At 51.4% G+C, this 11,045-nt stretch overlaps 1 protein-coding gene across 1 annotated transcript in view; it reads left to right on the top strand.

The window, feature by feature from the left end:
- The first annotated feature begins 2,071 nt into the window (after positions 1 to 2,071).
- Positions 2,072 to 11,045, top strand: part of GFOD1 (glucose-fructose oxidoreductase domain containing 1) — a 117,079-nt gene continuing 108,105 nt past the window's right edge. Inside the window, exon 1 of the mRNA XM_047794428.1 lies at positions 2,072 to 3,029. Within this exon, the coding sequence (XP_047650384.1) occupies positions 2,777 to 3,029 (253 nt within the window). The 5' untranslated portion in view covers positions 2,072 to 2,776. The remainder of the gene's footprint in view (positions 3,030 to 11,045) is intronic.

Below are 11,045 nucleotides of genomic sequence, written 5' to 3'. Positions count from 1 at the left end.
ATTGAGGAGTTTCTGCTGTGGCTCAGCAGGTTAAAAACCCAACTAATACCCACGAGGATGCAGCGTCAATCCCTGGCTTTACTCATTTGGTTTGGATCCGGTATTGCCTTGAGCTGTTTTGTAGGTCACAAATGCGGCTTGGATCTTGCATTGCTGTGGTTGTGGTGTAGGCCAGCAACTGTGGCTCTGATTTGACCTCTAGCCTGGGAACTGCCATATGCCGCAAGTGCAGCCCTAAAAAGGAAAAAAAAAAAAAAAAAAAAAAAAAGAGAAAGAAATGATGTTGAGGAATTTCCTGGTGCCTTAGCAGCACAGAAAAAAAGAAAAAATAAATAAAGAAATGATGTTGATAACAGACCCACTCTCCATTTCTTTAACATTTATTACTATGTGCTAGACACTATTCTAAGAACTTTATAAAACTAACTCATACAATCCTCCAAAATCCTCAGTGGTGGATACCATTATTCCTTCCACTTTACAGATGCAACTGGCCCAGGCAGGTCAAGTCATTTTTAGGATCTTACAGCTAGTAAACAGCAGAGCCAGGAGTCAATCCCAGATGCTCCAGCTCTGCTTCCAGCCCCAATGCCCAGCGCCACGTCCTCTGCTCCCCATGAATGGTGCCATCTTTGACCCGTGACCTGGCCTCTGGGTACCGAGAAGGTGCCTTCTGTCAAGAATCATTGCTGTACCCCCACCACTGCGGGCGTTCCTGCCTGGCTTCTTAGAACTCCTCTGCTCTAAAGAAGCCTGTCAATACTGATGGCAACCCCCCTTTTGTCTCTGCCACTCCAGCACTCAGCGTCCTTTGAGCCTGTCTCCCAAGGTCCTGAGGTGGGCCTCCTCCCTGTATTATTACACCCACGCATATTTGGAGTCCTGCTCTCTTCTCGCGCCCTGCCTCATTACCAGCTGTTACAAGTTGTTTTAAAAACTTCTAAGTATCAGGCTTTTCACTCCCGTGTTCAAGCAGACCTTGTGCCACATTGAGCCGAGTGCCGAAGACAAGAGATGAACATGGCAGGACGCCTGACCTTTCGGCACCGAGCAGGTGCAAAGCGGGCATTCAGCGAAGAACATTCATTCATTTATTTAGCACATGTTTATCCAGCGCTTACTACAAGTCAGGCAGGCTGTGCGCTAGGTGCGAGGATAAGGTAGGAAACCCCTCCCGGAGCATGGGGAGAGTCTCGGGCCTGGCAGAGGGCTCGGGAAAGGAGCTGAGGCCCCGGAAAGTGGCGGTGAAAAAACCGAAGCATGAGGCTAGAGGCTGGCGTGCCCTCTCGCTGAGCGACCCCTCTGTCTGGAAACCCAAATGCAACACACACGTGCAGGACCCTTACCCCATAGCTGCTGCCAAGCACAACAGCGTCCACGCGGTGGGTGAGGAAGGCGGCTGGGCCGTGTGTGCGCAAGCGGGTGAGGGTGGGCACGATTAGAGCTGGCTCTCTTAGAAGGGGAGGGGAGAACTCCAGGCCCAAACTGCAGCCTGGATTCCAAAACCAGACATGTTGTGCGACCTTGCGCAAGTCCCTAAACCTTCCCAGGACTCAGTTACATCATCAGTTAAATGGGTTTCCAATAACCTTAGGGTTGGTGCGAGGATTAAGAGAGAATGCGTGGAAAGCTTCTCTGGTGTGGTTCCCAGCCTGGAGGAAAACGTCCCCGGAGCGGACGGAGGTGGTAATTACCCGCTGCTCACACCTCGCCGCGTCCCCGGGCCTCCCCCGGGCCAGGTCACCCGCAGCTCTCTGCCGAGGTCCAGACGACGAGCCTATTGGGGCGTGCCCTGTCTCCATAGATTTATTGGCTTGCTTGGGGCGGGGTTCGGAAAGAGACGGGGAGAAAGAGGAGGTGGTGGAGGGCGAAAAAAGGGGAGACGCGCAGCGGGCTGGAGGCGAACGAGGCGGGGCCGGGGAGGAGCCGGGCGTGTTCTGGGTCCCCGCGCCGCGCGCACCCGGAGCCCGCGGCGGCGGGGGCGGGGGCGGCGCGCGGCGGCCAATGGCGCGGGGCGCTGCGGCGGGGGCGGGGCCAGGAACCCCGGGCCGCTGACAGCCCAACTCGCCAACTCCGCCCTCGCCCCGCGGGATCCCGGAGCCCGAGCCGGCCCCGGGCCCAGGCCGCCCGCGCCGCGCGGCGAGAGAACATGGCAGCAGAATGAGGAGTCTGGTCCCGGGTCGTGGCCGCCACCGCCGCCGCCGCGCTGCAGCTCCAGTTCCGCGCCCCGCGCCTTCCTAGCCGTATGCTTAGCCGGCCTCCTGGTGGCCGTCGGTTTATTTCACACGGGGCGGCGGGCGGGGAGGAAGGGGACCCCGCCGCTCAGCCGGTCCGGGCTCCGGCAGCGTGTCGCGGCTTGTGCGTGAGACTCGCCGGCTGCGGAAGCGACGCGGGGGACAGCCGGTCCCGGGTGCGGGGATGAGCCGGCCATGGAGCGGCCTCAGCTGTGCGCACGCAGCCGGCCGGCGCTGCGGCGGGAGCGCCGCTTGAGCCGGGGCTCCGCGGGGCTTCGGGGCCTCGGGCGCCGCGGGAGGGTTCCTGCCGCCGCCTCCGGGAAGGACGGGAGCCCTGCGTGGCGGACACTGCAGCAGTCACCGAACTGAGGCGCCCGAGCCCGCTCCGCCTGCAGCTCGGTGTTCTCTGGGCACCCGGGCGCCTTGCCCACGGCGGCTGGCGCACCGCGGCGAGCTGGGTGCGGGACTGGCTAGAGGGGTGTGTGTGCGCGTGTTCGACCGGAGATCCGAGCTAAAGCAGAATCAGGTGGACTCAAGCAGCCATGCTACCCGGGGTGGGCGTGTTCGGCACCAGCCTCACGGCCCGTGTCATCATCCCGCTGCTGAAAGACGAGGGCTTCTCGGTGAAGGCGCTGTGGGGCCGCACGCCGGAGGAAGCGGAGGAGCTGGCCAAGGAGATGAGCGTCCCCTTCTACACCAGCCGCATTGACGAGGTGCTGCTGCATCAGGATGTGGACTTGGTGTGCATCAACCTGCCGCCGCCCCTCACCAGGCAGATCGCTGTCAAGACCCTGGGTGAGCGACCCCTCCCCCACCTCCGCTCCAGACTTCTCTCTTTCCTCCCCCGCTGCTTTTCTCCTCTCGCCCCTGGTTCATTCCGGAAGCTTATACGGCATCCACGCGACCCGGGGCCCCGAGATCCTACATCCTACTCCGAGCTTTCTCCTTCCTCCCTGGCCTTCCCCACAACTACGCTTCCCTCCTCGGCTCTGGCACCACCTGGACGCGCTTCCCCACGTGTGTGGCGCGGAGGCTGCAGGAGGCGTGTGTTCCGGGGAAGCGGATCGGGAGGAGGAAATGGTGAAGACTGGGGATAGGCTGCTGGAGGGGGGGGGACGACATGAAACGAAGTCCCCCGCTGTGTGTGTGTGTGTGTATAGTGCCTAAGTGTGTGCATGCGTGCGCGCCTGCGCGCCCAGGAACGCCAGAATAAAGGGCCCCACACGTGTGCCGGGTTTTCCCCGGGGGCGATTGACAACCTGACTTTCTGCAGATGTGGCGCCCTGCTGGGATAGTTTGTTTCTTTCTGCTGTGAGTTAGTTTAGTGTGACCTTAGAGATGTGACCCACGAGCTGCAATTATTTCCTCTTCGCTGAAAGTGAAGTGGTTGTATGAAGGGAGGAGATTTATTGGGACGATGCGGGGGTGGGGGCAGAGGTTACAGAGGATTTATTTGATTAAAACCAGAGGCATTTAACTTTCGAGTGGGGCACCCCAGGGATTGTCTTCTGCACAGACTTGGAACAACGGATCTTAAGATTGGAGGGGATGGGGGCAGTAATTGCAGAGGCACGGATGCTTTACGTGGGGAGAGGCCGCAGGCTGCCAGTTTCCCGTGGAAGCGGGCGATAACCCGTCCTTCATTCCCGGTGGGAGTAGGTCCTAGGCCAGGTGTGGGCAAGCAGTTGGGGATGAGCTTACCAGCCTTCACCGTCCTGTTTCCCCCACCTACCCACGGCCGACTGTCCAGAGCAGAGTGTCACTCACTGGCAGCCCAGAGGAAGAAGAGCCTGTTTTGTCCATCAGCAGTTCTGGCCTGAACCAGGACAGTTGCTCACTCCTTATCCTCCACTCCCGAGCAAATGTTATCCGCCACCCTTGAAAGTTGTATTTTTTTTTTTTTTTTTTTTTTTGAGGAAAGAAACAAAGCTTAGGGCCCAGGAGGCCACACTGGAGAAGAGTTAGAAGGCAAGAACTAAGAAGGAAGAGGGGAGCATCCAGAGACCAATGGTAATTTATGTCATCCTGGAGGGAATGTTTTATTTTTAAAAACAGGTATGGATGGAGGGGGTGATCTGGATCTGTTTTTTAATTCTGCTTTCTGAGAACTCTGGCCAGAATGGAGAGCTCTTTCTCCCTAGAAAACCGCTTTTATCAGGCCCTTCTGTCGTTGACTCAGATGGGACATCTGATAAGATTCCTAAGGAGGCCGTCTGTTTTCCCATTAATTTTATTAAGCTACTGACCTTTGTTGCCTGTTTTCTTTGGCCTTGAATTGGATTTCTTTGGCCGTCCGTTTTCACATGAATTTTATTAAGCTGCTGACCTTTGTTGCCTGTTTTCTTTGGCCATTAGGTTCTGGCCAATATTTCTCTGCTGTTTGCTCTAATATATATATTGGGTAGCTAACCCCTGTGCTTACAAAGGATCTGTGCATATGAAATAGATTATAACTATCCTAGAGCATAAGTCTCTTAGGGCAGTTGGTATAAAACAGGTCCGTCTTGAGCCCCGTCTCTGCCAGGGGTCTTATGTCTGATCACATCAGAAAGACCTTGCTGTAACAACCCCCACCCTTACCCCCAGTCCTGCAGGTCAGAGCTGCGGAGCAACCATAGCGCCTGTCTCCTGGAGCGTGGTTGTTTGGAGAAAAACGATGTTCTTGTTTTCTGACCATCTCTGGTACTTTAGCTGTGAAAGCATTTGGGGGCTCTGACTTGGAGAGAAGTAGCACCAGTTATACATGTGTAGATACTTCTGTTCTTATTTTCAAAAATCGTTCTTTTTTTTTTTTTTTTCCCTCTCGACAAGACTAGGGTGGGTTCCTTTTTCAAAACCAAGCCCAAGAGGCATAAGACATAGACTTGGTTTAATAATCATGATTAAGGAATAGGGGTTTGTTCACATGTCCGTGGTAAGTCTTGGGCTTTTAATTTTTTCAAAAATTCCTGCTTTCACAGGTAATTTGAGGAGGTCTGTGGTTGCAGGAGGTGCGGAGGCATTGGATTTGAATCTGGAGGGGCTTTGGGTCCGTTCTAGGCTTCATCGTCACTGGAAAATCCCCAGACACGGCTCTTCTTCCCTCTGTACCTGTGTGTACCCAGTGCGCTGGCCACTTTGGTTTCCTGTGCTGTCATAGATAAAGGTTCAACACATACGGATACAGGAAGTGAAAAACCCTAAACAGTTATTGGGCCAGTCTGGCCATTGGGGGTTGAGAGTATCAGCGTTTGCCTGCAATGGAAACAAGCCAGTCCTGGCAAAGTCTTGCCTTTGTCTACTTGTCCTTCTTTGAGTTGCTTGCTCAGCAGTGGCGAGAGATCCGTGGCCCTCAGTCCACACCGGTCACTGGCCGGTGTGGAACCCCAGAGGCAAAACACTTGAAATCAGTTGAATCACACCATCCTTCTTCGATTTCTAAAAATTTCCTCAAAATCCCTACCTTAGTGAACTAGGCTTTTCTCTTGTTCCTCTGACCCCCAACCACACCCTTGGCCTAAGGAAGTTCGGGGATCATGGATCAAATCCAAGCTGCAGCTGTGACCTCTGCCACAGCTGCAACAACACCGGCTCCTTAACCCTCTGCACCACAGTGGGAACTCCTAGGCATGTCTCTGTTGCAGAGACTTTTCTACCATGTGTAATTTCTGCAGCATCCAGGGCTGCCTCTTGTTAGGTACCTACTCTGTACAGCATGGTAGGTGCTGTATGTGAAATGTTTCATGACAAAAATAATCCTTTAGGATAGATAGTCACCCCATCAAATTGCTCAAGGATATGCAGCTAAGGATGTGAACCCACGGCTGAGCCTCCCCCAGAATCATTCCTCCTTCTCCATCCCCTGCGCTTGTGCCTTTGCGTCCCTTCTTTCTCTCGGAGAGTGACGGCCCAGGTGAGACTGGTGGAGGGGTCCTCTCTTTGTGTCTAGCCTTCCCTTGGTATCGGTTCCCAAATCTGGTTATGCCAACTCCTCGTCCCTTTTGTCTCTCTTCCCTCTTCTGCATTGTAGCTTCTTCCGCCATAGAAGGAACTAGACCCTTACCTCGTTTCTGAATCTGGCTCCAGGCTGCCCCCCGTCCACCTCCACCTCTACCCACCTTCCCGCAGAATCACCTTGAAGAACTGCAGACCTGATCATGTCATTGCCTCCCCTCCCACAACCCGTTCATCACTTTGAGGAAAAGCCCCACCTTCTTGGCATGACAGACAAGAACGGGCCTCTGAGGAGCCTGCCCAGCCTTGAGTCCTGCTGGCTGCTCTGGAACCCTATCCACTTCAGCGAAACCAAACTGTGGGTGTTTTCTGGAAGGGCCCAGGTTCATTCCTATGTCCGTGCCTTTGTCAGGAACACCTGCCTTGTGGGGTTTAGAGATAGCGGCATTTGCCTGGAATTGAAACAGGCAATGTTCAGTTGTGATGCATGCGTCCATGTGATGGATGCTCGTGTGTGTTCATCCCTTTAAGACTCAGTCCCATCGTTACCTCCTTCTGGAATTCTTCCCCTTCCTCAGCCTCGCGCCCCACCTCTGTGGTCTCAGCACTGCCTGCTTCTATCTTTTCTTGCACTTATTTTAATGCATTTGTTTTAGAAGGCAGATTTCATTGAGTTATTTTATTTTATTTTTGTTTTTTGTCTTTTTAGGGCCATACCCGCGTGGCATATGGAGGTTCCCAGGCTAGGGGTCCAGTCGGAGCTGAAGCCGCCAGCCTATACCTCACAGCCACAGTAATGCGGGATCCAAGCCACATCTGTGACCTACACCACAGCTCACAGCAATGCCAGATCCTTCACCCACTGAGGAAGGCCAGGGATTGAACCCTCATCCTCGTGGATGCTAGTGGGGTTCACTAACCTCTGAGTCATGATGAGAACTCCCATTGAGTTATTTTAAATAGGTTATCTATTCACATGGTACACATTTCAAATGCTGTAGCATATTTGAAATAGTACGCAAAAAAGAGTAAATTCCCCCTGGTTTCTGTCCTGCAGCTGGAGGCAATCATGGTTGTAAGCTTTTTATGTCTCCTTTTGAAGATTGTTCTAAGTATATCCTGGTGAGTGTGTGTATGAGAATCTGAAAACTATTTTTTCACATTATTGTAGCATCTCATATATACTATATATACCTTGTTTTTGTCATGCAACAGTAGTATCTTGAAAATTTATGTACGTATACATATGTATAACAACTCAGAAACAAGGAAAAAAGAACATCAGAATGTGAAAGTGTCCTTGTTCCTATTTTTGGCTACATAGTATTTCATTGTATGGATAAAGCAAGGTTTATTTAATCAGTTCCCTGTTACTCAACATTTAGGTTGTTTTGAATCTTTTGCTGATACAAACATGTAATGAATCATCTGGAGCAGATGTTGTTTTGCACACAAGCCAGTCCGATCATAGGATAAACCTGTGAACTGCTGGTCAAAAAATATGTGCTCATTTTATTTAACAGAGATACTGTCGGATTGCCTAGCACCTGGCATGACACTGCTGCTTGTCGATTTCCATGGGTGCCTTTCTCCCCAAGCCCCTTGCCAAGAATGGTCTCACTTTTGCATCCAGGGCAGCCTGGCGTGCAGCACCCAGCACGACTCCCCAGCCAGCCTTTGGGGTCAGTCAAACATGTCCCTGGGGAGTTCCCATCATCACTAAGTGGTAACAAACCTGTCTAGGATCCATGAGGATGCGGGTTTGATCCCTGGCCTTGCTCAGTAGGTTAAGGATCTGACATTGCTGTGAGCGGTGGCGTAGGTTGGCAGCTGCAGCTCTCATTCGACCCCTAGCCTGGGAACTTCCATAGGCTGCAGGTGCAACCCTAAAACGACCCCCCCCCAAAAAAAGAAAAAAACCCCACGGAAACAAAAAAATATGTCCCCAGTTTGTCCTCCTGCAGGGGCCACTCCATGGAGATGGTATGTCCATTCTTATCCTGTCTGTTCTCTTTGCAACAGGTGAGTGGCGTATACATGTAGGATGTGTGTGGTCCTGTGTCCTCCCTGCTCAGAACCTTTCAGAGGCTCCCTCGGCACTTGGAACCTCATTCAAGCCCCTCACTGGGACTTCCTTGGCTGAAATGGCCCTGCCTCCTGAGCTCTCCCATCTCTTTGGTGATGGCCTGCGCTTTTCCGCGGCTCCCAGCTTACTCTCCAGTCATGTGGACCGCCTTTCTGTTCCTCCAAACCCCCCAAACCCTTTCTCAGCTCGGGGCCTTTACAGACTGGCTCTTCCCTCTGCCTAGAAGGGTCTCATTCTTCTCCCCCCCTCCCCACTCTTTTGACGGGCTAGCTTATTCTTACTTCCAAGTTTCAGCCCAAATGTTCCATCAGGAGAGGGGCTTTCATTTCTTTTTCCTTTTGCGGCTGCACACGCAGTATATGGAAGTTCCCAGGCTGCAACAACGCAGGATCCTCCATCCACTGCCCTAGGCTGAGGATTGATCCAGCAATGTCATCGAGACAGGCCAGATGGCTAACCCACTGCACCAAGGCAGAAATTCCAAGGGAGGCCTTTCCCATCCTCCCTTTCCAATCAACGCCCTCCCCCCACCTCTCTCTCTCATCTCTCTCTCTCTCATCCTCTTTATCCTCTCTGTCGCCCTGTCACAGTTGGTGATACTCTTCTCATTTGTTTGCTTACTCTCCTATTATTTGTCTCTCCATTTAGAATGTTCAGTTCTTTGGAGTGGTAGGGCCTTTGCGTGGCTCCGCGAGTCACCTTATCTCCCCCAGACAGTGCCAGGCACTGAGTCATCTCGTAGGCATGCTATAAATATTTCTGGAATAATAAGTGAACACCTTTCATCGAGTGAATGAAGGCTTGGCTTATCAACAGGCTGTGTCCATCAATAACAGAACATTTTTGTCCTGCATGCAGTAGCCCGGTGCTTCTCAAACTTTAACTGGCGGGTGCAGTACCTGAAGGTCTTGTCAAAAGGCAGATTCCAGGGTGGGACCCGAGGTTCAGAATTTCCGTCCGGCTCCTGGGTGATGTGGATGCTGCAGCAGCCAGACACAGAGGTGTGATGGCTTCTGCCTTCGGGGAAAAGAAGATGTCCCCTGCCGTGAGTCATTAACCTGCCAGGGGACCTGTGTTAAAATACCCATCGCCAGGTGTGTGTAATGTGATGACATCTGTTTTCATGGTCCCCCACCCCTGTTCTTGGAGAGAGTAGTGCAGGCTCCCTTAGGGAGGTCTCTCCTTGGGATGGATGGCTCTTTGGGGATGGCGGCTAAGGCCATAGGGTACTACTGAGCTTAGACCTGGCTGCCTGCTGATCTTGCCTCCACTTGTTTGGCATCATCAACTGAGGCCCTGGAGCATCATGTCCTCTTCTGCCCTACCTCACGGGGTGTCAGCAATTGCTGGAGGTTGAGGAGGGCTGCTGAAAAGGGCCTGAGGGAGTAAGGAGGAAGCAGAGTTGAGATACGGCCCCCCTGGTCATAGCTGCCACACCAGCAGAGATAATGGCTGCAGATAACGAAACACTGTATTTGAACTTGATAGTTGCATTCTGCACCTCCACCAAACCCTGTATTTCCTGTTCTTCCTTCAAGTCTGTTCTCAATCTATTCTTGTCCGAAGACTTTGGAAAAGATGGTTGCCTTTTTCTCTCTTGAGCTTCTGCCCCTGAACACAGAAATGATTTCGGTCTATTGATTTGGTGTAGAGTTTAGGAAGCTCTGGGGCATTATGTAAATAAAAGAAATGACTCTACTTCCTGTTAGGAAAAGTGAAGCATCACCAACCTCATTTTATCCAACGGAACTTAGGGCCAGTGGGTGATCATTTTGTGGATGGTGTCTGGCTTTGAAAATGTATAATTCTGCAGATGTTTAAATTGTAGGGAGGAGAAGAATTAACGTCCATGTGAAGAAGTTGGATATTTGATATCTGAAACTGTGAGACTGGGAAAGAAGCACAACACCAAAAAGGTGGACATAAATAGCCTGCCTTAACATTCTTTAAAATTTAATTTGGGAGTTCCCGTCGTGGCGCAGTGGTTAACGAATGCGACTAGGAACCATGAGGTTGCGGGTTCGATCCCTGCCCTTGCTCAGTGGGTTGAGGATCTGGCGTTGCTGTGAGCTGTGGTGTAGGTCGCAGACGCGGCTCGGATCCTGCGTTGCTGTGGCTCTGGTGTAGGCCAGCGGCTACAGCTCCGATTAGACCCCTAGCCTGGGAACCTCCACATGCCGCAGGTGTGGCCCTAGAAAAAGGCAAAAAGACAAAAAAATAAAATAAAAAATAAAATTTAATTTGAATCTTTTTTTTTTAACTTTTTTTATTCAAGTAGAGTGGATTTGTCATGTGAGTCTCAGGTATACAGCCAAGTGATTCAGTTATACACATATCCATTCTTTTTCAGATTATTTTCCCATATAGGTTATTACAGAATATTGAGTAGAGTCCCCCGTGCTATACAGTAGGTTGCTGTTGATTATCTGTTTTATAAATAGTAGTATGTGTATATGTTAATCCCAGACTCCTAATTTCCCCCTTCCCACCTTTCCTCTTTGGTAACCCTAAATTTGTGTTTGAAGTTTGTGTTTCTCTTTCTATTTTTTAAGTAAGTTCATTTGTATCATTGTTTAAAGAGTCCACATATAAGTGATAATGATATTTTGTCTTTGTATGACTTCACTTAGTATGATAATCTCTAGGTCCATTCATGTTGCTGCAAATGGCATTATTTTGTTCTTTTTCATAGCTGAGTAATATTCCATTGTACATATGTACCACAGCTTCTTTGTTGATTCCTCTGTTGATGGACGCTTAGGTTGTTTTCATGTCTTGGCTATTGTAAACAG

This window comes from Phacochoerus africanus, chromosome 9, assembly GCF_016906955.1.
Source record: "Phacochoerus africanus isolate WHEZ1 chromosome 9, ROS_Pafr_v1, whole genome shotgun sequence".
In the NCBI taxonomy this organism is placed as follows: domain Eukaryota; kingdom Metazoa; phylum Chordata; class Mammalia; order Artiodactyla; family Suidae; genus Phacochoerus; species Phacochoerus africanus.
The sequence above is the reverse complement of the archived record's forward strand: the minus strand, read 5'-3'. Positions and strand labels throughout refer to the sequence as shown.